At 41.0% G+C, this 26,639-nt stretch overlaps 1 protein-coding gene across 5 annotated transcripts in view; it reads left to right on the forward strand.

Annotated features, from left to right (window-relative positions):
• Window positions 1–1,222: 1,222 nt before the first annotated feature.
• Window positions 1,223–26,639, forward strand: part of VPS13D (vacuolar protein sorting 13 homolog D) — a 96,206-nt gene continuing 70,789 nt past the window's right edge. For 2 of the 5 annotated variants that reach the window (XM_040084773.2, XM_040084776.2), the window contains exons 1-26: window positions 1,223–1,286; window positions 3,672–3,840; window positions 4,702–4,779; window positions 4,998–5,188; window positions 5,516–5,596; window positions 5,942–6,058; window positions 6,278–6,382; window positions 6,713–6,883; window positions 7,478–7,578; window positions 8,090–8,258; window positions 9,650–9,742; window positions 10,453–10,663; window positions 11,185–11,364; window positions 11,580–11,710; window positions 12,409–12,481; window positions 12,948–13,118; window positions 14,278–14,408; window positions 14,780–14,912; window positions 15,481–17,703; window positions 18,062–18,213; window positions 18,942–19,976; window positions 20,664–20,754; window positions 21,291–21,417; window positions 22,281–22,461; window positions 23,508–23,690; window positions 26,203–26,422. In XM_040084773.2, the coding sequence (XP_039940707.1) occupies window positions 3,744–3,840; window positions 4,702–4,779; window positions 4,998–5,188; window positions 5,516–5,596; window positions 5,942–6,058; window positions 6,278–6,382; window positions 6,713–6,883; window positions 7,478–7,578; window positions 8,090–8,258; window positions 9,650–9,742; window positions 10,453–10,663; window positions 11,185–11,364; window positions 11,580–11,710; window positions 12,409–12,481; window positions 12,948–13,118; window positions 14,278–14,408; window positions 14,780–14,912; window positions 15,481–17,703; window positions 18,062–18,213; window positions 18,942–19,976; window positions 20,664–20,754; window positions 21,291–21,417; window positions 22,281–22,461; window positions 23,508–23,690; window positions 26,203–26,422 (6,445 nt within the window). In that variant the 5' untranslated portion in view covers window positions 1,223–1,286; window positions 3,672–3,743. Of the gene's footprint in view, window positions 1,287–1,569; window positions 1,675–3,671; window positions 3,841–4,701; window positions 4,780–4,997; window positions 5,189–5,515; window positions 5,597–5,941; window positions 6,059–6,277; window positions 6,383–6,712; window positions 6,884–7,477; window positions 7,579–8,089; window positions 8,259–9,649; window positions 9,743–10,452; window positions 10,664–11,184; window positions 11,365–11,579; window positions 11,711–12,408; window positions 12,482–12,947; window positions 13,119–14,277; window positions 14,409–14,779; window positions 14,913–15,480; window positions 17,704–18,061; window positions 18,214–18,941; window positions 19,977–20,663; window positions 20,755–21,290; window positions 21,418–22,280; window positions 22,462–23,507; window positions 23,691–26,202; window positions 26,423–26,639 lie in introns of those variants that run through there. The other 3 variants (XM_040084775.2, XM_040084777.2, XM_040084774.2) reach the window with 2 other exon arrangements.

Raw genomic sequence — 26,639 nt, forward strand, 5'->3', positions numbered from 1 at the left:
CACCTCTTACAGAAAATTAGTGGGGGTTCTTCTGGAATTAAGTGGTTTGGAAGCCAGTATTTTGGAACCCACTTCCCTTAATTATATTTTTACATCTGTGACTGAACTGTCAATTGAAGTGGCTGTGTTCAACCAGAATGTGCAATGCAGAGTCTGAATCCCATGGCAGTGAGGTCATACAGTGACACATAACCCTTGTTTTATGCCATAAAAACACTGCTGGACTCTGATCTCTGTACTTCCCCCTGAACTGTCCTAATCAATCTCAAGATAGACACAGTGGTTATTTCTGAGGCCTGAGATGTAAAAGGATCTTTTGGAATAACATTTATTCTATTGCTACAAAAGAGTATTCAGATTCTAGAAATGCAAATTTTAAACTTCCACAAAAGCTGTGATATTATATAAGATGTTATTATTTCTGGAACTGAGAACTGACAAACAGGCCTGTAGTTCTACTATGAAGAAACTTTTTGCAAATGTGTGTTAACCTTGCACTTGAAGGAAATTTTCAGGAAAGACTTTGAAAATCGGCACATTGAAATTACTACAGAACTGAAGGATTTAGACAATAACCTAATTTTTCATAGCACTTTGAGCCTCTTGGCACTGTAATATGTCTGTCAGCCAACTTTTTCTCCTTCAGCTCCCACTATTGGGGCCATACTGAAGCAGCAGAGGAAGCGCGCTCTGTGAGGTTGTTACTGAGGGGCCGCTGCTCCTGCAGCCTCGAGTGGGTTCTGCCGCTGCTTCTCTTCAGCCTGGCTGGCCCAGGGCCCCGCGTTCCGGCCTCAAACCCGCCCGGTTTGAGCCATTGAGGGCCCTGCGGGGCCCCAGCCGCGTTCCGGCCCGAACCCCGCCCGGTTTGAGCCACGGAGGGCCCCGCGGGGCCTCGGCCGCGTTCCGGCCCCAAACCCGCCCGCTTTGAGCCCATTGCCCTGAGGGCGGTGCTGGATCCCCAGTCGCCTGCCATCCCCAAACCCGCCCGGTTTGAGCCACTGAGGGCCCCACGGGTCCTCGGCCGCGTTCCGGCCTCAACCCCGCCCGGTTTGAGCCATTGAGGGCCCCACGGGTCCTCGGCCGCGTTCCGGCCCCAACCCCGCCCGGTTTGAGCCCATTGCCGTGAGGGCGGCGCTCGGCCGCGGTTCGGGCCCGGCCCAGGGGCGTTACCGGGCCCCGCCCTCGGGGGCGGTGCCGCCGCCCCATCGATCGCTCGGCGCTCCCGCACTCGGGCGCGCTCCCGCGACCGCCCGGCGCGCGCCCGCCGCTCCCCGCTCGCAGCGCAGGTGAGTCGGGGGTCCCGGGGGGCTCCCGAGGCGGCCCCAGGGGGACACGGGGGGGACTCGGGAAAGCCCCGGCCCCGCCGCCTTTCTCTCCTGCGTCAGCCGCCGCTCCCGCTCCGCGGGTCCGGCCTGAGGGGCCCCTCCCTGCCGCACGCCCCTCGCGGCGCCCCGCCCCGCCCCGGGGTGGGTGGGCGAGGAGCGGCCGCGGTGCGTCCCGGCCCCCGCGCCCACCGCCGGGCGGAGATCGCAGCGCCGCCCCGGGCGCGGGGGTCTCAGCCTCGCGGTGGGGCCCGGGGGTCCCTCAGGGCCTCCCCCTCCGCCCGGCGCGGGCCGCTCGCCGCCTCACGCTCCCCGGGGCTCCCGCGGGGTCTCTCCTGCTCCGCCGGGCAAGGTGACCTTTCGCTTCCTCCCCGGCACGCGGTGCGAGCCCCACAGGTCTCTCTCTGCTGCCGGTGCCCCGTGTCCCCGGCGCTGCCCCGGAGGCCCCTTCCCGGCCGGCTGTGGGTAGCGGGGCGCTGGAGGAGCCCCCCGCCCCTCCGACCGCTGCCCTGGCACCTGCCCTGGCCCCGCCGCTCCTGGGCCTGCTCTGCCTCCCCCTGCGGAAAATTGCATCCTTCTTTCGCTTTGAGCCGGGGCCTGCTTTGGGCTTCGGTTCCCATCCTGACAGTTCTTCTTGTGTGTGTTAAGGAAATTAAAACAGTACCGTAGAAAATAAATGCCTTGTTTTTATTCCCAGGGCACAGCAGTGCAATAGAGAGTTAGAAATAGAAAAGCCTTAAAACGTTTGAAACAGATTCCTACGTGGTTAGTTATGTCCCACGAGTTTAGGTTAAGGATGTGTGTACTTCATTTGCAGTTCTTAGGGTGACTTCAGGCACGGTTCCTGCACTAGAGGGTTTCAGTCGCTGGGATGCTGATCTCTGCTGTGCTTAAATGTTTCTTCAAGGTGTTTCCTTTTCTTTGGTTCCAAACACCTGTAGATTCCTTTTCTTACTGACTTATTTTTTTTGGTTTTAAATGACAGTGTAATGAAGATGACTGTATATGCCTTTGTTTGATCCTGAGTTCCTTGTCACTTTAAGAATAAAAACCTATAATATAAGTTGGTGGCACAAGAGCACAAATGCTTGCTCTTTATTATCTGGAATAATACTATGCTTTTTGAAAATTGTTGAGAAAGTTTACAAAGGCAAAACTGTTGAAACACATTTTATGTGAAGTCATGTCAGACTGAGTTGAATCAAACTCATCTCTGCTGTTTTCTGTTTCATGCTTCAGGACAGCACAATTTCACTTTCAGCCTTTAGGAAAAGCCTTTCATTGCTTGCTTAATTCTGGTCATTTTATTGATGGGGCTGCCTAAAATCAATCATAATAAGAAAACTTTAAACCTTAATGTAAAATTTAAAATGTGACTTCAAGCTGTCAATTCCTTCCATTGTCAGTTGTAAATAAAGGATGTATATTGCTTTTCTACTTTGTAGAATTCAATGGTTTAGGCAGGTGTATGGGATCGGGAGAGTTTTTTAAACACAAAATTGATAAATTTTTTCCATTCTAACCTCAAGAAATGGCCTGCATGCTTTTTTCCTTACTGTACCGGGCTTCACCCTGCCCTTGCAGGAGCTATGAGTAGTTTTGCAATTCACTGGTTAAGAAGTTGAACGGGGACTTTGGGATTTTAATGTCCTGATTACCGCAGAAGCTGAAACAGAAGTCACTGGAGAAGAGTGAAGGGAAATGTTCAGGAGTGTGACCAGTGGTGCTTCTCTAATGAAGCTTTTTCCTTCTTCAGTGCAATAATCTCTGCTGCCACTTTGCAAACCTGTTGCAGTAACTGTTGATGAGCTATTTTTGGGGCTTGTATCTGATTACTTCCCGCACACACGCTCTCCCAAAAAGGGGTTTGAGTAGGGTGAGTTGCTTCACAGATGTCGTGTAAGAATTCTACAAAAGTACAGAGAGCTTCAGGCTGTTACTTCAGACCAGGCTCCCAGACCCAGCATGGTGAAAATATTGGCAGCAGAAGTCAAGGAGGCCAGTGCAAACTTCAGATCAGTGTGGGATTTTGTTCTTTCCTTTTCTGGAGGAGGATTGTAGATTCGCCTTGTTGATTATTGCAACAAAATGTAATGTTTTGGTTAGAAAAAGGATGGAAAGGTGAACTTCATGTGCAAATGGGAGTGGTGTGTGATCACCAGATCTTTCTGTGAAGCTGATTTGACACTTAAAGGGCATAGGATAAAGCTTTTTTTAAGGCAGAAGTCAGCCTTAGTGCTTTTACTTCTCTTTAGATAGATCACAGTAAGAATTGAAGTGACAGTGATGTCAGCTCTGCTGAGAGTGTGTATTTCAGACAATAATTTTCTTGGGTTTTTTTTCTTTCAGACTGAGAATAATTATGGAAGAGAAATCCGGAAAATGACAGAAAATCATTAGTTTTCCTCTTCTAGGACAGTCATGTTGGAAGGATTGGTAGCCTGGGTCCTCAACACCTACTTGGGCAAATATGTCAATAACCTGAACACAGACCAACTTTCAGTGGCACTTCTAAAGGGTGAGGGAGGCTTTGTGGAATTTTCTGTACTGTTTTCATATTGTGATCTAGAAAAATGTTATTTTTTTGTAAAATAAAAAAAGGGGAAAGAAATAATCACTTAATATTGTTTTTAATAATATAAACCCTTGAAATACAGAGTTTGGTCCTAGAACTTTACTATGAACAGTAAAATGATCTTATGTTCTTTGTTGCTCTTTATCAACACACTTAAACCAATTTACATAAAATTTTCAAAAGTATGCTTGGCTATCTTAGTATGCTGAATTTATCTCATTTTTTCTTGATCCTGTTCAGTAACTTTCCTCTCAAGGGTCCGTGGCAGGAAGTGACCTGCAGCCTCTTACCTTTTAGCACTCGTAGTTACTCCCCTGTAATCTGGTTTGTGTCATGCTGCATCCACGAGTTTTGTACTTTGTCCAGAGTCCTCAAATCTATGCTTTCTGTTCACCCTTTGCTGCTGTTATCTGCTGCTTCTGGTGAGAATGTTTTGCAATACATCAAGGCTTTTCTGTGTGTGCTATTCACAATAGTAAGAAAATAAGTATCTCTTTTGAAAAGACAATAGGGAGAGGTTTTGTCTGTGCCTACGGGGAAGCTCAGATCTAAAATCCCACAGAAGATTGCTTCTGGGTGACCTCATGAAATAGTTTGAGCACATGACATTGGAAAATTAACAAGTGTATTGAGTAACCATCGTGATCGTAATACAACCTGAAGTGGTAGATCGGCTGCTCTCATTAAATCCCATTTAGTTTTTTTAAAAACACAATTCCAGTATTTTTAAGCATACAGTGTTCAAGTTGGCTTTCTTTAACATACTTTTGTTTAGCAGACTTCTTTTTCTTTCAATTTGTATAGGTGCTGTTGAACTGGAAAACTTGCCACTAAAAAAAGATGCCTTAAAGGAGCTGGAATTACCGTTTGAAGTAAAGGCAGGTTTGTATTTTGCTTGTGTGTGCAGGACAGATACTTTCTAAGCAGGAAGTATTGCATGTTTTAGAGGACCTGTGAGTCAGAGGCTTGAACAAATGAGGTAGCCTGATTTTTAGGTTATATCTGTTTTAGCTTGTTTGTTTCTTACACCACTCTTTCTTTGAGGGTGATAAAGTAAGTTTTCCCGGGAATCTGACAGCGTGTCTGTTTTGTTTCCTCAGGTTTCATTGGCAAAATAACACTACAGATCCCTTTTTATCGTCCACATGTGGATCCATGGGTGATATCTGTCTCAAAACTGCACTTAATTGGTGCACCAGAAAAAAGAGAAGAGTTCGATGAGGAAAGGGAAAAGTTGCAAGAAAGAGAACACAAGAAAGCCCTTCTGCTGGCACTTGAAGAAAAATGGAAGGTGAGTCATGGTTGTGTTTCATGGTGAAGAAACCTCTGTGGGGGGTGGATGGATTGTATTTAAGTCTCCTAACAAGAGAGAGAACAAATGCGCAGGAAATGGAGTTAGAATTTGATTTGTACACGCTGACATAGTGCAGTTTGTGTCTACCACCCCTCACCATTCTGTCCTGTGTCCCACATATGTCAGAGATACGTAAATATCTTAAGTTAGCTTGTTTGGTTTTTCTTTCTCCCTGTTAACAGTGATTTCAGTGGAACAAAGTATATTATTTCCTCAGCAGTTGTTACAGTGGTTAGTAATGCTTATCCCTGTTTCCTTTTTCAGAAAGAGCAGCAGCAGAAAGGGGAGTCTTACTGGTACTCAGTTACTGCATCCGTAGTCACGAGAATTGTAGAAAACATTGAAGTAAGTATTTGCTTTTGAGTGATTGGCAATTACACATTCGCCTTTAAAATGGGGAATAACTGTAGGATAGCAAAAAAGAGTAAAGAGTACAGTGTGTTGTGAAAGTGGCTCATTTTTGGGGAGAAGGGACTGCTGGCATCTGAGGAGAAGGTAGAACCAGGGAGTACAAAAACAGAAATGAGGAATAGGGTTTCTGTTAGGTTAAATATCTCCAGCAGAAATCTGTTGTAAAATTCCAGAAATTAACTATTAAATATTAACTTGCTCCTACATTGTTGAAAATTACTACTGTCTGCTATAATGGTGTAAATAGTATATCTCTGGTAATGTTTTTTTTCTGTCCAGTTAAAAATCCAGGATGTACATTTGAGGTTTGAAGATGGTGTCACAAATCCCTCGCAGCCGTTTGCGTTTGGCATCTGCATCAAAAATGTCTCAATGCAAAATGCAGCGTTTGAACCAGTAAGTGCAACTTGTGTGTACGAGAGCAGCTCAGATGGCATGCTGCATTTTATGGGTGCTGGCAAATACTCAAAAAACCATATAGCATTTAAAAGAATCTTTTGGTTGTTGTAATAAATTGACTCTGAGCATTTCATGTTTTTTATTGGGGATGTAGAACTAAAAGCTGCACGGCATGTGGTGTGTGATCTTGACTTTACTCCACTTCTTCTGCTCCAGGTGGAGAAGCTGATGCGGAAAAAACAGATGGAGGTTGCTGATTTCAGTATTTATTGGGATACCAGTTGCACTTTACTGGGTGACCTGCCTCCTGGTCAGCTACAGGTACATGACAGAGGTTTGGCATATGAAAGAAAGGTCGTTGTTAGTCTCCTTCCTGTGCTACAGACCTGATTCACGTAGAATTTATTGGATCTGGTCTTTTAAGAGCAACAGAAGTCTATGGTTTCATGCTTTACTGGTAGGATACATGTACAGCCCACAAAGGCTGTGTTGTGAAATAGCTAGTTTTACTTTTGAAGAGAAAACATGTTCAAGAAGTTATTTCCAATGGACTGGCCTGCTAATAAAGTACATTCCAGTACATGAAACCAGTGCATATTAATGACTGTTGTACACTCGCTTCTTAGAAGGAAATTTGCTTGTAACCCCCAGGAAGCAATGGATAAAAGTATGGAAAGTCGTGATCATAATTACATCATGGAGCCTGTCTGCACTTCTGCTCTTCTCAAAAGAAATTGTTCTAAGGAGCCTTTAAGATCCCGGCATACCCCACGGCTGGAATGTGACATTCGGCTTGAGACGATACCCCTGAAGCTTTCTCAGGTAAATACCAAACATTTACCTGCCAGTAACTGGAACAGGTACCAGAAAACTGTGGCAGTGTTTGTGACAGCTTAAATGCTGTTATTGTAGCATAAAATGAATACTCTCCGAAGGATTTTGTTTGAGAGGCAGCTCAGAGAGATATATTGAATAAGTTGTTTTAAACTCAAGCATTCAAAATTACTTCCTTATTTTACCGGAACTGATTACTCTAAAAGGAATTAAATTTTTGTTTGATTATTGCAGTAATAGGAATGGTGCATGTTGGGGGGGGGGTTGGCCTGTACAATGTACAGAGCCGCTGATGTTGTGCTGATAACCTGATGTGGAAGATTTCATTCTGTTTATTTGTAAACAAAGCCATAAATGGAATGTCACACATGAACTGCTAGTGGCTAGGAGAAGGTATGTCACACTGGGGAATAAAACTGTGAATTTTGATCACCAGTAATCTTAATTCTGCACCATGTGCAGGCCATTGACACCAGTAAACCAAACCTGTGGTTGGGTTTTTGACTAGGTTTTTCCTTTCCTCTTGTCCTGGGAAAACACTCCAGTGTCACCTCACTGATCTGTGTGTTGTTTCATTAAAAGATGCAGTATCAGCAGATCATGGGATTTCTTAAGGAGCTGGCTAGAAAGGAGCGACAGCTGAAATTCAGGAAGTGGAAACCAAGGGTTACAGTAACAGAGAAGTAAGTACATCTCCATATTAGAAAAACTATATTAGAAATATAGCTATATTAGTTAATATAGCTATATTTATATAATATAGCTAATATTAGCTATATTAGAAAAACCAGAATGAGACAAATACAAGAACATACATAATAATCATATATGAGAGATTCAGTTTCCATGGTTTCTTCCCCTACCTCAGAAATCAGTTTTAAGTATTCAGATGTAATTCAAATATAAAATTATCCTTACATGAGGCTTTCAGTCCAGTCTGTGTAACTCTAAATTTTGTTGTCTGTGCCTGATACGTGGCAGCTGGACTAAATCCCAGTGGAGTGGTGGGACCTTGGGGAGCAGTGTCCTGCACAGTCTGTAGGACCAGCCCATCTGTGCTGGCTCCAGTGCTGCTGCTTTTCTTGGCTGCTGGCCCACTGCTTTTCACTGAGTCTCCTAGACCTCTCACCAGTTGGACATGCTCTTGCCTTAGTTGTTTTTTTAATGAAATGCTGTAACTGAACATGGTTTCAGCTGCCGGGAGTGGTGGATCTTTGCCCTGAATGCGAACCTTTCGGAGATCAGGGAGCAGAGGCAGCGTTCCACCTGGGCGTTCGCGCTGCGCCGGGCCCGGGATGCTGTGTCCTACACAGACCTGTACTACAGCAAGCTGAAGGGGGAACCACTGTCTGCTGCAGACCAGGTATTTGCACTTGAGTTTCTTCTATGGTGATGGTTAATCATCTTACATTTGGTTTTTGTTTCATATTTTCGTGTTTAAAACCTGGACAAGTTAAGAAACATCTTTAGTTGTACTGCAGGCTGCTTGCGCTGAACTGACTGTCTGCTGACCACAGCTGAGATTTTAATGATGAGACCTGGGCTTGTGGGAGGTGTGTGAGCTGCAGGGTTCATGTGTTTTTGTTTTGCACTGCAAAAAGCTGTCTGGTTTTTGAGCTGTAACCAATGTTCACCAAAAATAGCATTAACTGCTATAGAATGCCTGTGGCAGTTGGTAACATGCTTTCTTAACTCATGTTCTCTGTAGATCCAAAAGGTATTTAAATACCAGAAATGTGTCTATCCATATTGCTTGGGTAGATAATTGGGAAAAACTGTGGCTGCTTCACAGTGTGTTTATGGTTTTTGGGGGGGTTTTGTTGGGGTTTTTTATTTGTTTTGTTGTTCCAGGTTTACTTTAGGATGAAAAACTTAGTGTCCCTAATAATGAACATATGACCTATTTCAGAAAGAAAAAAACCCCATAAACTAAAATTAGCTGCTTTTTATCTTTAGGTATATTGGGACTTTTTCTTCACATCAGTTCAGGGCACCACGTACCACACCTGTATTAATTAAAGGTGCAATTATGTTGATACTTTTGTGTGTAATCCTTACTTTTGTTATTTGGATATGAACTGTAGGAGTAGGTCAGTGTACAGAAAATTCTTATAGTACCTGGCAAAGCCATGCCTCATAGAGCTTGTATTGTGTTCAGCAGAGCTGTGAAATGTAACAAGGGTAGTGGCAGTGGACTAGAAAAATGTCTTTTGCTTTGTTGCTTCGTGATAGATTTTTTTTAGACTTGGATGAATCATCAGTTCCCTCAAACAACTTGTTAATCAGTAAGAAGAAGACAACATGTCTGAGTAACTGACTATGAATACTACATTGTCCTAATTTACCCAGTTCATTTCCTCCACCTTCTTCAGTCAAGACAGAAGCTTTTTTTTTTGTTCCTGGCTAAGTAAGGCAGTCTGTTAAATCAGTTTATTTTCCCTGGTTTAATTTTTGTGCTGCAAATATTGCTTCTTATTTGTAATAGGAGGATATAGTTGTGATTTTTTTACAGTGCTAAAATAGTATATTTTACAATGCAAATGAGCTTTATTTATAATTCAGGGCAACGCCAATGCTTACAATTGCCTACATGACTTTCATTAATTTTTGTATGCTGAGGCGCTTGGATATGATATTAATGCCATCTTTGTTTTTTCTACAAGTCCCTAACTCATTGCAGAGATACTTGACATGTTTGTCAACAAAATTCTGTGCTCCTTTAATGCAGGTACTTTGCCTTTTTTGTCTTTCCAGGCAGAAATGTGTCGTATTGAGGATGAACAGACTTATGAAGAGTTGAAGGTTCTGTATGAGATAGTTCATAATAAATTTCATGACTTAGCTGAGGTGAGAACATTCTCCATACAGGGTAATGTTTGGAATCTTTAAGTGATTAGCTGAAGTATTGTTCTGCTGGAGAGCCTTAGCAGGTGTTTTCATTGATTTAAAAGTGTGGCATTAATGCTAAAATGCTCAGTTCCTGCAATTTTTACTGTTGTGTCACTTGCACAGATAAATCTTTTGTCTTGCCATATGATGATCTTCCCCAGCAGAATCCTTGCCAGAATTCCTAGGTCAAGTACTCTTCATCTTAAAAAGAGAGAGTGGAAATGAAGACCTGTAATGAATATTTTCCCAGAATAAATATATAAAAATAAAGTTTCCTCATGGAAATAGCTTGGGGAGCACACTTCATCAATTAATCTCCGTAACAATACAACATCATCTCTTGCAAATACAAATGCTGAAATATTGAGCCGTGCTTTATGGTGTCAAATGACTTCTTTGGTTTAGTGTTTCTGGACTAAGATTTAAACTGACATATGGCTTCATATGTGCATTTTTATATATTCATATGAATATGCAGCAGCTGAGTGATGATATGTTTGTTGCTTCTTTGCTGCTGCTCTCTTCTAGGCTGAGTATTGATTGAGAATATCACTGCTGCACTGCTGAGTAAATAGGAGATGAAACTGTGTTTTTATTGTGGTGGTTTTTGTACACTGGTGATACTCTCAGCAGCAGCAGTAACGTGTATGTCTTGAATGTTCAAACAGAGCATTAAAGAGCCCCTGCCTGATTCCATTGGAGGCTCCCCTCCGGCAGAGCCCGCCCATGGCAGCAGCTCTGGGATGCTGCAGTACCTGCAGTCGTGGTTTCCTGGCTGGGGAGGTTGGTATGGATACCCTCAGCACACATATGAAGGTGAACCTTTCGAAGGGCTGCTGCCAGACCCTAAGGAGCAGTGGAATCCGGAAGATATTCTGGGTATGGAAACACAGGGTTTGCTCCCATGGTGTGGTACCTGCTCCAGGTGGGCAGAAAGAGCTCTGGGCCTGTCCTGTTAAAGGATTCTCTGATGTACCCAGGCAGCAAGGCCTGCCTAAAGCTGAACAGCCTGGGCAGTGTGTCAGTACCTGGATGGCTGCTTCTTCCAGAGTGATACAGGCAATGTACCTGCTTCCACTGTCATTTATAGCAAAGAGCTTTGGCACTTCTGTTCAAGTGTGCGTGTGGGGTCTTGTGACTGGGTGGAACAGGGGTACTACTGGGTTCTTGGGGTCTTGGTAAATTCAGGCTGACGTTACGTTGATTGAAATAGAGGAATTCTATGGAATATTCAGGGGGTTTTTTTAAGGAAAAAGGTATATCTGCTCTATTTTTTGTTTCTATTTTTCTCCCTGAGAGCTGGAGAAATCTTTATTTTCATATTCATTGAAACTTGCTTGTTCTTCAGTAGCCCTCCAGAAACTTAATTTGCTTTATGTGTTGGTTTTGTTTTTTATTAGGTACGGATGAATTTTTTGATCCCGCTGCAGATGCTTCCAGCATGAATACCTTTACCAAGAGAGATCATGTTTTTGCTAAATTGAATCTACAGCTTCAGGGTGGCTCTTTCACTCTGCTGCATAGAAAGAAAAAGGTGTTGTATGCTGAGGAGACTGCTTTTATGCAGCTGGAGTTTTCAGGTATTAAACCCATTTCTGTTCTTAAAAAAATGAGAGCTGCCTCACCATCATTGTATTATATAACAGATGTCCGTGTCAATTTTTTTAGTAGAAATACATATATATAAAGACTTCAACAACACTCGTTTGTTAGACATTGTTTTTTATTTGTAAAATTTAAATAAAATGTATGCTGTACTAAAAGAAACAAATAATTTTATGTATTTATATTCCAGGTGTAAAGATCTTGGCAGAATCCCTTCCTCGCAGAAAGTCTTCCCTTCTCAAAGTTCAGCTTGGTGGTCTCTTCCTGAGGGATCTGGCGACAGAAGGGACCATATTTCCTGTTCTTGTTTTCCCAAATCCTGTAGGTGAAAAAAACCCTATAAGTTACTATGGGGGATGTATAATTTAATATGAAGATAGTCATACTCCAAAACTCAAAGCATTTCTTATCCCAGAAAGGGAAAACAAAAGTCTTGAGGAAAAGTTTCTACCTGTTGAATTTACTTTTTCCCTCTCATATATCCCTTCCCAAATATCATATGTAGAACTCTTCATTTTTTACTTTGTATGCTTGTGACATCAACCTTTCAGTTACATGTGTTGAGAAGAAGGTAATTTCTTGAACAACATTTGATTTTTGGAACAATCAGCATTGCTGTTTAAACAGTGATTGTTCTTTTCCATAGAGGTCTCTGGCCCAAGTAATGCTTCTGTTTCACCTGTATACTGGTACACTAAATGTAGAAATAAATGATAGAAAAGATTTCAGAGTTCTCTGCTGAGTGAACAAAATTTGAATCTAAAGCCATGAGGATTTCCCACGTATTTTGTACTTTGTACTGACTGCAATTTGCACTTCAGAGTTCAGCCTGTCTGCTGCAGGAGTGGAGAGTGTTTGCTACTTAGTCATATTCCTTCTTTTGTTTGACTGTGTCAGGGAAAAATGCATATCATAATCTCAGACTTTACATATAGTTCAGCAGAAAAGACTTTTATGCTTGTGTCAGGTGGCTTGGTTGATTTTATCTAAACAATCTTTTTCTTTTAAATTCTTACTAGCAAAAAGAGGTTGGCTGCGTGTCTTCCTTTGGACTGCAAAGTTTGTCCTCAGAACTGACTAATCAGAACACTGGTAAAAATTTCATTTTATGTTTGATGAGAGAATTCCTACAAACCAGAAATCTCAAAATTAAGTGCCTGGAGTTTGAATTAATGCAAATGCTTTTTGCAAATGGTAAAGATAAAACCATAGAAGCTTTGTTCAAGACATAAGGGTGCATGCAGGTTGACTTTAAAGGAAGAAATTATGTATTTCAAGGTAGTAGGAGTTGCACTTAACTCTTTGTTTTGGTTTAAAAATAAATTGATAGGAGTTCAACATTAGAACCCCAATTAGACAAATGTTTTTGTATATATAAATTTGTTAAATTTTATTGAAGTTGATCATATGACTTACTTTTCTGTTACCGAAGAATTATTGGACACCTGTACTTTCCCAGTATTATATATAATCAGTTATTAAATTCTTTGGGAGTTGTTTTTTGCTTTTGTCTTGCTTGTTTGTTTTGGGGTTTTCTTGTAAGTAATTTTTTATTCAGTTGCAGATCCTGATGCCCCAGTATTTGAGATGCTTTATGAAAGAAATCCAATTCACAGCACTTTTGAGAGACGCCTGGAAGTCAGTACCAGACCTCTAAATATTATTTACAATCCACAAGCCATTAAGAAAGTAGCTGACTTCTTCTACAAGGGAAGGGTTCATACCTCAGGTTAACCTTTAATGTGCTTCTTTTGGTGGGGTTGGGGTTTTGTTGGTGAAATTATGTATTTTCTTGTCTTTGATCTTTATTTATTTTCATTCTTAGAAATATAAAGCACTAATCAAAGAATCTTCACTTTAAATTCAAATTTAGCAATACTCCGAGTCTTGTCTGGAGGGGTTTATTCCTTTGTTTTGTTCTTTGTTTAACTGAATCAGGGATTTTGCTTTGGCAGATTCCTGCAACTTCTGCTTTAAAATTGCAGGTTACTGTTACGCCCCATGATGGGTGTTAATTTCCCCTAAATTGAAATGCATAAATAAGGAGAGGGGACTTGTTCCTGTAATTGATGGAGGTTTTTTTGAGAGGGCAGTTAAAAGTACTTCTATAGTAATGATACAGAGGAAATAGTATTCTAATTCCTGTTGTATTTTTTTGTTGATGAGGTTAAGGCTGCCATTTGTTACAGCTTCTTGAGATACTTTGATTTTTAAATTTGAACATACTCGTTCCTTAAATTTCTAGGCACAGCAAGATTTAGGGTTCTAGTACCTAAGCCTGTAACACTATAAAGTGGCCAAGTTTGCAGTTTTGGTTGTTCACTTTCTGAGGAGATGAAAGGTGACAGTAAGTAACATTAGGAACATGAAAATGTTCTTGAAATCCCAGTTGTTCTTCTACTGATAATGGTAAATACCAAAAGATTTGAGTTAGCTGGTATAAAGGTGTGTGTGACACGTTTTTATCACAAGGTGAGAATATTCCATAAATATTCAAGTTTCAAATGAACCAAACAACCAAGCAAACAAAAAACCACTGCCTACACATGCACATCTTAAGGTCTAGTCAGAATTTCCTCTGGGGCCATACTTTGCATCCTTTCTGTCTTAGTCAAATTTAATTACTTGGGTTGAAGGTCTCTGAGATAAAGACCAGAAAATGGATTGGGAATCACTTTTTTGGTGGGATTATTTGTTTTGTGCTTAAATACTTCCTTTTTTCTGTACAGCAGTCTGGTTCATAGGCACAGACAATGACTTTCACCTGCTGTGTTTCCCTGTTCTGTATTTTATTTTAAAATTTAAAATAAATCTTCTATCCTTTTTTCTTCTGAGTCAATAAAGGGTGAACAAAGTTATACCTAGTCAGTTTTCCCTTTCTTGTGCAGGTTTTGGTTATCAGTCTGAGCTGGAGGCACGAGTGGCTGAAGCTGCCAGAAGACAGTACAACAAGCTGAAAATGCAGACAAAAGCTGAAATCAGACAAACAATCGATCGTTTATTAGTTGGAGATTTCATTGTAAGTTTTTGCGCCCAAAAATGTTTATGTAGACTTTTAACCTTTTGGTTTAGCACTTGGAGCTCTAAAGATTGAGGTTTGTTGTTTGTGTGATGTTCTTAGTGAGCAGGAGGGGAGTTTTCCAGGAGGTGTTGTAGATTCCTTTTGCTGTCAGTCAATCCAGGCTTGAGGTGCAGGGTGTGTTTTCACCTGCTGAAAATGTGGGGGTTTTGACTACATTGGGAATCTCTAGTTTAACAGGGTACCAAACCTGAGTGTGGCTGGAGTTCATGACCGTTTATCAGGAGAAAAAGTGGCTAATTAGATGTTTCACATGGCTTCTTTTGATTTGTGTTCTTGTGGGCTGTTATATCTTTCTTCTTCACTTTCAGGAAAACAGCAAAAGCTGGACGGTGTGCCTTGATATCTCTGCCCCTCAGGTGATCTTTCCCGATGATTTCAAATTTGTGGATCCTGTGTTAGTTGTTATAGATCTGGGAAGAATATTACTCACAAATTCTCAAGGTATGATCCAGATTTGTTACAGCTTTCCTGGTCTTTCTATCTTCTTTCAGAAAGTCAGAGCTTAAAAAAAGGGTAAAAAAAGTACAGGGAAGTTTTGGGGGGTATTCCTGCTTTGTAAAGTAGAAAAAATCCTTTTCTTAAGATAATAAAATGAAAGTTAATATTAGGTAATAAAACCAGTTGGACAAAACCTTGTGATGATAAAAATACTGTAGTTAAGTAGCCCTTACCTTTCATTTGGTGTTGAGAATCAGAAGAATTGCGTGGGCAGAGTAATGAGTTCTTTTTTTGACAGCTTAATCAAGAGTAAATCTTGCACTAAGTGGGTAAAAAATGAGACAATAGTGTCTTTCAATAGCTTCTGTACTCTGTTGTGACTGACACCTCTGTGAATGTGAAAGCACAGCACATTTCTTGTTGAGGAAAAAGGAAGTGACAGCGGAAGGAGGCAAGGACAGTACCAAATAGGCTTTGTGTTAAAAAAATAGGACTTCAGACAGGATGATCAGATAATCGTAGGAAACATCTTCTGTTTATTTGCTTGTTTACCTTTTTTTTTAATCCACAGAAGAGTCTAAGAGGAGTGCAGGTGCCATTTCTTCAGAAGTCAATGAATTGAGTGATGAGGAATACAAAACACCTCTTGCAACTCCTCCCAATACTCCACCACCAGAATCCAACGCCAACAGTGGCATCAAAATGTCTGGATTTACTGGAGTAGAAATAAGTGAAGAGCAGCTACAGGCACACTTAATGAGTAAAAAAATGTATGAGAGGTACACACTTTCTTTTATGGACCTTCAGATCATGGTGGGCCGAGTGAAAGACAACTGGAAACACGTTCAGGATAGTGATGTGGGTCCAACTCATGTGGTAGAAAAATTCAATGTTCACCTGCAGCTGGAGCGCAGACTGATCTACACATCTGACCCAAAATATCCAGGGGCTGTCTTGTCTGGCAACTTGCCTGACTTGAAAATTCACATCAATGAAGACAAAATCCTGGCTCTGAAGAACTGTTTGTCACAGCTGAGTACGTCTGAAGCTAAGTCTTCAGATGCCCTACATTTAGGGAGAGACAAGATTTTTGCAGAGGTAGACCAGTTTGGCAGTTTGCACGATTCCGTGATGAATCTAACGCAGAGCGTTGTCATGCTCGAGCAAAACACCCGGGAAGTTCTGGTTGAATCCCAGCTGCTTTTGGCCGAGTTCAAAGTGAACTGTATGCAGTTGGGTGTTGAGAGTAACGGGCGATACATCTCTGTGCTCAAGGTTTTTGGCACCAATGCCCATTTTGTGAAAAGGCCTTATGATGCAGAGGTGTCCCTGACTGTCCATGGCCTCTTACTGGTTGATACTATGCAAACATACGGGACAGATTTTGATCTTTTGATGGCTTCTCATAAGAACCTGAGCTTTGATGTGCCAACAGGAAGCCTTCGAGACAGCAGCGCTCAGTCCCCAGTTTCTGGGCCGCAAGATGCACATCCCATTGACGTTGCAGGTTTGGTGGAGAGATGTGCTACGGCCTCCAAAACCTCACCCAGTAACAATGCAAAGGATCAAGAGTCCTTGATAAAATTGGAGTATCAGTTTGTGAGTGCAGAGTGCCCGTCAATGAACTTGGATAGCAGTCTGCAGGTGATCTCTGTACAGGTGAACAACCTGGATATCATCCTAAACCCAGAGACTATTGTTGAATTGATTGGGTTTCTCCAGAAATCTTTCCCCAAGGAGAAAGAAGATTCTAGTCCTCAGCCTTTGATAGCTGACTTGGAGAGAGGTTGGAGGGAACAGGAAACATTCCAGTCTACTTATGCGCAGAACACAGAGGTAGCAGTTGATATTCACTGGTTAAATGTACTCCTCCTCAGGACAGTTGGCATGACAAATGGAGAACAGTATGGCAGAAAAATTGCAACAGCCAGTATTGGTGGCACCAAAGTCAATGTCTCCATGTGTGGTAGACTGGATGTGAATGGCTCTCTTGGGTGCCTCCACCTTATGGATCTGACCCAAGACAATGTAAAGAACCAGTATGTGGTGAGCATAGGGAACACAGGGAGGTATGAAAATCTCATTGGCGATGTAAATTTCTTTGAATCTCTATTCTTTAGACTTGATGATGGAGATAGCCTTCCAGATGCTTTAAGTTTCACTTTCACAGAAAAGTCCAAAGAGGAGTGTTCTCTCAACCTCAAAATGGCCTCCTTACACTACAACCACTCGGCCAAATTTTTGAAAGAGCTGACTTTGTCCATGGATGAGCTGGAAGAGAATTTCCGCAGCATGTTGAAAAGTGCAGCTTCAAAAGTTACAACGGTCCTGGCAACTAAAACTGCTGAATACAGTGAAATGGTTTCTTTGTTTGATACCACACCACGATCGAGAGACGTTGCCAGTACAGAAGATAATGAAGGCGATGCATTTGGATCACAGTCCCTCAAAGCTGATACTATTAAGCTTATATTAAATGTAAACATTGAATCCCCAATTGTCTCCATACCTCGAAAGCCTGGTAGCTCTGAACTGCTCGTAGGTCATCTAGGACAAATATCTATTCAGAATTTTGTACCAGGAGAAGATGAGTCTACAAGTGACAGGCTGCAAGTTGAAATTAAAGATATTAAGATGTATTCATTAAATAGTAGTCAATTTACAAGCAAGAAGGATCCTGCAAGTGAGATACCCAATGGGCCTCATTCTTCATCAGGTCCTGCCAGCATTAACAGCCAGGAAGAATCTCATTTTACTCGTCATGATTTCTTTGAATCCTTACATAAAGGCCACGGTATGTTAATCAGAGGAGTCTTAATTTTTATAATATGAGTAGTATATGTGTTAAAAATGTGGATTGACCATAGGTCTGATTGTAAATTCTGCTTCACCCATCCTACTGAAACACATTGGTCAGTTTTAATGACAATGGGCTAGTTATTGTATTTATATTCATTTTGGGCCTCCTAAGCAAAAACAGAATGGTGTCTTTTAGGCAGAAATTGAGCGAAACATAACCTCATGACCTTAGTCCAGCGTTGCTCAGATTCTGAGCAAGTTCAGTACCTACTGTGTTGTCTCTTCCATACAGTATTTATTTATTAATCAGTTCACTTGCTCGAATGTTGTTTTAATTTCTCTTTCTCTTAAAGCTTTCCACATTCTGAATAACACCACCATCCAGTTTAAATTGGAGAAGATACCACTAGAGAAAGATTTGGATTTAACTTTTCCTCTGTGTAATGAAGACTTTGGAACATCAAGCATTATGAAGATTGAAGGGAAATTTGTGAACCCTCTTCAGGTACAGAAATGTAGTGTTTCCACTATCAATATACAAATATTTCCCTGCATAGAAGATAAGTGGTTTTTAGGCCAATATCTTCAGGTTTAACATGTTGATAGTTTAGAAATCAGATCCTTGGTTAGAAGAGACAGTCTTAAGTCATAGTAATAATAATGACCAATATTTGAGCTGGTTTGGGAACATTTTAGACATCTTTATGCATTAGCATAACTTCTGCTTATCCTGAACACAGAAGGAAAAGTAAATGTGTCACTGTCCAAATTAGTTTATTTGTAGTTGCAATTGAAACTAAGAATTAAAGTGCCATTGCCTGGAAAAAAATCTGTGCAGGAGCAGAGGTTTTAAATAGAGAAAATGGAAACTTCTGACACTTAGGAGACAAACAGTGATGACTAAGTAGAATGCTTGTTTCGTATATTACTGTGTAAGCTCAGGTGGTGAATTATTTTTAACTAACTCTGTGTGGATGGTTTTTGCCCAGGAATACAAAGTATCCTAGAATAGAATCCCATCCCATGTTTCTGGATGGTGTCATCTTGCAGAGCTAATATAGAAGAACTGTTCTTCAGTTTTGCATTGTACCTTGTTTTGCATTATTTTTTTCTTGGATGAACTCAAAATTTGTGTGGTTGGGATTTCCACTTACGAGCTTTAGAATATGTGTATTGATTCCATTAATATAGAGAGCTGCAATGTGATGATTGTTTCTTTTCTCTACATTGTAGGTGGTGTTAGCAAAACATGTATATGAACAAGTCCTTCAGACTCTGGATAATTTAATTTACAGTGAAGACTTGAACAAACTTTCAACCATTTCTGTATCTCCAACTGGTCTTAGTTCTCCTTCAGGATCACTTAGTAGTACAGGCACAGAATTCTTGAGTGAACGGAAGGAAAATGGTTTATTCAGCCACTCTAGTTTTAATTCTGTTCCAAAGAAGCCCTTAGCTATCAGGGAAACAAAATCTTTTACTCAAATTCAAGCAAACTTCCACATCTCAGAGCTCCAGGTGCAGTTAAGCGGTGATCTCACGCTAGGGGCACAAGGTCTTGTCAGCCTTAAGTTTCAGGATTTTGACGTTGAGTTTGCCAAAGATCACCCTCAAACCTTGTCCATTCAGATTGCCTTGCGCTCCCTGCTGATGGAAGATCTCCTGGAAAAGAAACCAGACTCTAAGTATAAGAACCTCATGGTGTCCCGTGGAGCGCCCAAACCATCCAGTTTAGCCCATAAGGAATATCTCTCACAGTCCTGTCCCTCAGTATCCAATGCAGAATATCCAGATATGCCACGGTCCCTCCCTTCCCATATGGAAGAAGCACCTAATGTCTTTCAGCTGTACCAAAGACCAGTTTGTGCCTCCCGTAAGAAGCAAAAAGAAGATGCTGATTCTGAGTATCCTCTGACTCCACCTCCTTCTCCATCAGCAGACAGATCCAAGTTGCCCTGTGGAAAAAGTAACTTTGATGATTCATTGGTTCATATCAATATATTTCTAGTGGATAGGAAACATCCTGAATTTTCTTCTCGCTATAACAAAATTAACCGTAGTGTAGATGTTGATTTTAATTGTCTAGATGTGTTAATAACTTTGCAAACTTGGGTAGTGATACTGGATTTCTTTGGGATTGGATCCACTGCTGATAACCATGCTATGAAGCCGCAGCCTGAAGATACTCAGCAGACAATCAAAGCAGAAATAAATTCCTTGTCAGCTTCTCAAGCCCAAGAGCCTGTAAACACTAAGCTGGATCTAAAGGTATTCTTGAGATGCAAAGCAGTAATTGGATTGTCTGTCATAAAACATCTGGTTTATAGAATCTTAAGGTGACATTTACATCATGTGTTTTATGTTCTAGTGGGGAGTGTGCGTAAATGCAGAAACATTTAAAATGTGCATGGATATAGTTTAAAAAAAGGAGTTATAGAAAAGCAGAACATTTGCAAAATGCTTGTCTCCCTTGCTCTGTGTCCCTCTCTTCAATGAAATTAAAGACCTAACATGCTGCAGTTGGCACTGTGCTGTTCTAGGTACTGTGGAGTTTATTTATGAAAAAAAGTCTATAGTTTATAATATATATCCATATATGTTTATACATCTATATGTATAATCGTGCTTTATGAAAAGCACATGCTATATGTGTATATAATAGAGTTTTTGCCCAGAGGCCCTGCAGTCTAACTTACAGGTGACAAATCTTGAAAGAGAAGATGAAAGTGTGCTGGGATTTGTTCTTGGCCTGATCATTCTGAATTGCTTGGGAGACCCATTAATGTGCAAACAAGGCAGTAAAAATGTTGCTCTCCTTCAGTGTCTCCCAGTCAGATAATTGTTGTTTGCCTTCCATGTGTTACAGTGCAATTATTCTGGAAAAAAACTGAACAAGATATTCAAACTCTGAAGTCATGTTTTTCATGCCAATTTGTTCCTGTTTTGTTTCACCAGGTCCATTCTTTATCGTTAGTCCTGAATAAGACAACCAGTGAGCTTGCTAAAGCCAGTGTGGCAAAACTTGCAGCTCATTTGGAAGTGATTGGTGAGTAGATTGAAGGGCTCAGGTTGTTTGCAGCTTAAAATAAAATGAGAGGCGCACTGGAGTTATGATTTTAAATTTTTATTTTGGTGCTTGTTGGGTTTCTGTGTTCCTTTCTGGACAAAATGTACATTCACCTTCCACTGCTTCTTCCTTTGCTTTTTAAGGGTTTCTTTTAAATCGTGGCATCCCTCCCAGCTGTCAAACCTTTCATCATTTTAGCTGTGATTGGCTGCACTTTTAATACTTCACTTTCACAGAGCAGAACAATAGTTTTTATTACTGGTCTAGAGGAAAAAAAAGGAGTTGTATCTAAGTTTCACAAATCAAAGTAGCGTGATCACGTGTGTGTAAAGCCTAGAGCAATGTGGGTTAATACAGCCTTTCTAGCAGAAACACCTCATTTTCTTTGACCCTGAGGTTTAATGTTTAATTGAATTGACTTATTTAATTACTTGTAATGAGGCTAATAGAAACTTTTGGGGTTTAGTAACTGATGTGTGTTTGAGGATCCTGATTGTCTGTTCTTTGTTTTGCAGAGGGAGATTTAGCCTTGCAGGGAAGTATTGGAAGTCTGTCCTTAAGTGATCTTACATCTCACGGAGAATTTTACAGAGAACGTTTCACTACAAGTGGTGAAGAGGCTCTCATTTTTCAAATCTTTAAGTATGAATTTAAACTTTTTTGTTACTCGGTCTTTGCTTGTTACTCCATTAACTTCCAACCTCCCCCCAAAAAACCCCGAAAGTTAAACCCAGAAAACCCAAGCCCACAGCTGTCAGGGCTGCATGATTCTGCTTTGGCTTCTTGGGACTTAAGTAGAACTTAGAATATTTTCAGTTATAAACTTAAGATTTTTAACTTATCTTTGTCTTGCAACGTGCAAAGAAATAGAAAAGTAGGATTTTTTTTCCCTCTAAAGCTGTTCTTGAAAGTGTTATATGATAGTTTGTTCCTAGCTGAAACAGATTTTTTTAAATGTTGGAAGAAGTTTTCAAGTGATGAGATAGATTTTCCACTGCTCTGTGAATTTGGATTAAGGGGTTTGCTTTTGTTGTAATGTAAATTTGAATTCCTTTGTTGTTTTAAGGAATAGGTCTTACCTTGTGATGTTTCCTGATTTTCCAGTTAATCAGATTAGAAATTATCCAAGTAACGTTATGGAATTAATTTCAAATAGGACAGTACACCGATTCAGAATTGAATCAGTGGAGTAATTACCTTAAGTGTCACTGTTCTGATACAGAATCACCAAAGGTCTAACTGGTATGCAGAGATTAAAGGTACATTCCAAATGCAGAATTTTCCTATTTGCCTCATTAAAACTCGGCAGCACTTAAATGTACAAAATTTAAAAGTAATCAATACAAACCCGATTTTTCACGCGTGCGACTGAAACAGCGCTAACTACACGCCGTGACCATCCGTTAAATCCTCTATATTCCTGCTTTGAACGCAGCAAAATGTCCGGTGCTGCTTCTGAAATGTAGCTGAGGTTGGGTGGGTGTAACTCTGAACCCTTGTCACAGGTACGGGCGGCCGGACCCGCTGCTGCAGCGCGAGTGCGACGTGCGCGTGACGCTGCGCATGGCCTCCGTGCAGTACGTGCACACCCAGCGCTTCCAGGCAGAGGTGGTGTCCTTCATCCAGCATTTCACTCAGCTCCAAGATGTCTTGGGGAGGCAGAGAGCAGCAATTGAAGGACAAACAGTATGTCTGGGCCTTTCTTCTCTTCTTTCCCGGCCTGGTTTTTTGCGGTTGAAATGCGATATGTGATTTATGTTAACGCGGCGGCTCGAGTGAGTTGGAATGGTAGGAGGTTTTAGAGTTTGGGTGTTGGTAGAGATTTCTCAGGCTCTTGTAATCAAGAGAACTTAATTAGGACAGTTCTGCTGCTGTTTGAAAGTGCAGAATACCAACTTTGCACTTTCCTTAAAACTTCAGCACCTGGTGTCTGCAGGACGGAAAGGGTCAAGGTGTTACCTTGTCTTATTCTCCACTGCTCACCAGGTAAAAATACCTGAACTAGGAGACCCAAGTGAGAAGGTCTGTTCCACTCAGGTGTATCCTCTGATTTAGTTTGATAGCTGGTAGGCTGAGGAAATCAGAGCTTCTGCATGGTAGAGTGCATGAATACAGAAATTGTAGAGCAAGGTAGAATATATTAATATAGAGTATATAGGGCATGATGGAGTGTTTCAATAATCAGGACAGCCACAGACCACACAACCTAATGTGGGAGTAATTAATACAGTCAGTAGTCTTCTTTTAATAGAAGCTTCTCATAATTGAAGGAGAGACAGTGAATACTTGGGTAGTAAAATGCTTCACTGTGTATCAGGTGGGAAGTTAGAATCTGATTTTGAAACATCTTCTAAATGATGGGGGTTTGCTTTTTGCAAATAATTTTTCTTAAGTAATTTGTTATGTAGTGTGCTGAATAGTATCTATTCTGCCTCTTAGTTCAGAGGTGAAAGGGTGTGTCACTCCTGAGTGCTGCACCTCTTGCACAGGTTTTTCCTGTTTGCATCTTAATACTTTTTTAATGAGCCTTTGTTCTCTGCCTAAAACAAGAGTTTGAGGAGTTTTTCTTGGTTGCTTTGTTGTTGGGTTTTTTTGGTATAAACTCTAGCCATATCTCAGTTTTGTAAGTCAAGGGGTAATGATCCTGAGTTCAGTACTAATCAGTGGGAAATAATCACCCGCTTCCTGCAATTTTTCTAATTATTTTTTATATGTATTTTTGCTCTTCCCAGGTGAGAGATAAAGCCCAGCGAGCTTCCCGAGTTCTCCTTGATATTGAGGCTGGGGCTCCTGTTCTGCTTATACCTGAGAGCTCCAAGTCTAACAGTCTGATTGTGGCTAATCTGGGGAAGCTGAAAGTGAAGAACAGATTCCTGTTTGCAGGAATGCCGGGTACCTTTTCATTAAAAAACAAGGTAGAAACATTGCTTCTTGATTTAGCAGCTTGTAGTTTTGCTAATTCCTGTGTGTTTTATTTCTGAATCCAAATCCTAAATGATTCTTGCGTTTTACTTTATATATTGACTTTATAGTTCTAGTAATGAGAGTCTGTGCCAGTGTGCAGGCAAATCTTAAGGATTTGCCTTTCTGCTGATGGTGCTGTGCTGCCCTTCTGCCTTGAGCTTACTGTCTGAGGCATTGGGGAGATGGGAGACTGAACTGAGTGTTTTGGGAGAACAGAGGGAGTAAAAGAGGCTGAACTCACTCCAGCTGCTCTGGTGAGGAAGCAGGACCCAACTGAGTGCACACCTGAATGTGGGATCAGGATGGGCTTTCAGCTCACCCTGGTTGGTTCCTCCAGCTGTTCTCCACTCACATCCTCCACACAGCAGAAAGCAGGAGGCTGTGTTGGCTGAGACTTGCTCTAACACACTGGAGGACAGAATTGGGTTTATTTTTTTCTCTGCTCTCAGTGAAACTGAGTGTGTGGAGTTGCTTTGATGAGGTGAAACCTTGGGGAAGGTTTCCAGTGGCTGTACACGTGGCAAAGCACAGGACAGGAGTATCTGGTGCTGCTCTTGAGAGATGCAGCCACAAAATTTGGGGTAAGGAAGATCCATCTTGAATGCCTTTCTATATCTAACCCACTCAACAAAGCAGGGAGTTGTCTGAGAACCCCCAATGCCATTTTGATAGGATTAGAATGGACTAATTAGATTAGATGGACTAAATTGCTGCAGTGGATTTGTTGCCTTCATCTGATTGGTATCTACCTGTGTCTTTGCTGAAAGGAAACAGTGGACTGTGATGTTGGGTTGTTGTGTGCACAATAATTTTATTTCAGCCTAAAATTACTGTGTTATGTAGCACTGTGGAAATGTAGGTGTTTGGAATGGGGTTAGGTGGAGTTTGGCATTTTTTTGTTGGTTTTGTTTTCATTTTTCCCTCTGTCCTATGTTTATTTTTGAGGATCGGATTTTACAAGGCAATGCATACAAGGATCCTGTTTTATTTGAGGTATTTCGCATCTTTATAGCAGTGTTCAGGTGCTCCTCATTCATTCTATAAAAAAAGGAAGAATTCTTCTGGAATTCAGCACTTCTTAAAAAAGCATTTATTAAAAAACGATGTTTCTGTTCTAAAGGTTTGCTGAATTCTATAAGAATTGGATGTAAAGTTTTTGTGGTGTGCTCTTTATGCATGTCTGAGGAGCTGTTAATTTGGATTTAATTACATAAATTCATAGATTTATATGAATGATGTGATGATTTTCCTTTGCATGAACTCTTCAGTCTTTTCTTTACAGTATGAACTTAAATGTCAATGTCCTCAATATTTTTTTCTTAAAATCCTTGGTTGTGTTTACAATTACTTTTTTCCATTTTTTTTCAATATGTAAAAAACAATGAAAGGCAAGAAAATATTAACAATCAAAACCAGAAGGGGAAGTTTATGGTAGGGATTGATGTGCCATCAGAAACTGGATGCAGAAGGAAGATGGGAAATGATGGTAATGATACAGGAGTCAGGGGCAAATTGAGCAGTCTTGGAGTAAGGGCTGAGTAGATCGCTAAAGATGATTGCTCCCTGCATGTGGGACACGAGGTTAATTAATTGAAATGATTGACAGACGAATCCCCAAATCGGCTTTGGGGTATAAAGGTGGTGTGTGAACCTCTTCCACCAGACAGATCACAGAGTGCTTGGGGCCGTTCCACGACTGAAGGCTGTCGGATTGGTCAAGAAGGGGTTTTGGGAAAAGGAATTTCTACTGTTGATATGATTCTTTTCGTAGCAAAATTTGCAGGTTTTGGATGCAAGACAGCTCGTGGATTTCCACTGGATGTGTGGTGGTGGGGCGATGTCTAAAAATGTTTTACATCAATGTAAATAAACTTTTCTTTTTTGGTCTGTGAGGAATTAACCACTAAGTGTAGGGATTTATCCAACCTTAAACCACAGGAGGATTTTGGGGTACATTTTGGCGTGACAACTGAAGTATTTAAAGTGCATAAAACGTGCATGGCTAGCAGTGTGAGTTCACAGACTGTAATAAAATACAAAGTTGCTGACATGATCTTGCAGAAATAATGGCATATGTTTTTCCATCACCTGAAAAACAGCTTTAAATATTTAAAAGTCTTTATTCTTCAGAAATGTTTAATATCATGACAGTCTTACCCCTCCATTTTAGTATTAATTTCATTTACATGAGAGTTTTTCAGTTTTATGCAAAACCCTCTGCTTTTGAATTAGTCTCACTGAAAAGATTCTGCAGCTTTTTGAGGAAGGTTGCGAAAATAAACTTTTTTTTACAAAGAAAATATTCTCATCTGCTGTTAAGGCTATAGGAGAAAAGTTTGGCCATTTTTCTACAGCAGAAGATACTGGCGTTCCAGTAATTTGTTGCAGCTTGAACCTTGGTGCGTTGGTTCCTTAGAATTTCAGTTCAAAATCTAACGTTAATTACAAAACTTCTTTCATTAGCAGGATTCAGTTCAATTTTCCTCTCCTATGGGAACCCCAAAACATAGCGTGAAGAAAGCGAGTGCTGACGAGTCCAAATTAGCAACGGAAGGATTGGTCATGAAAAAATCATCAGGAACAAACATTTCCAGGCTGAAGAGCGAGCCTGCAGCGAGCACATCGAGTAAGCAGCAAGGGCAGCCCTTGAAGCTGCCTCTTGGCCCAAACCCTGAGAGCCCAGGTATGTGAGAGCAGTAGGAAACCCATGGAGCTGCTTTTGCCTTGTGAAATAGTGCAGTGACACATTGCTTTTATCTTACGTGACACTGAAATAGTTTGAGGCTCCGAGTTTGAAGACTGTAGATTGGAAAGGAGATGACTTCTGAGCTTTAAGGCTGATTTTTGCAGCTTAAAGGGTTAGGGAGTAGTAGTTCGGTTTCTGGAAGAGCAGTCGTGCA

This window comes from Hirundo rustica, chromosome 22 (genome assembly GCF_015227805.2).
Source record: "Hirundo rustica isolate bHirRus1 chromosome 22, bHirRus1.pri.v3, whole genome shotgun sequence".
Classification (NCBI taxonomy): Eukaryota; Metazoa; Chordata; class Aves; order Passeriformes; family Hirundinidae; genus Hirundo; species Hirundo rustica.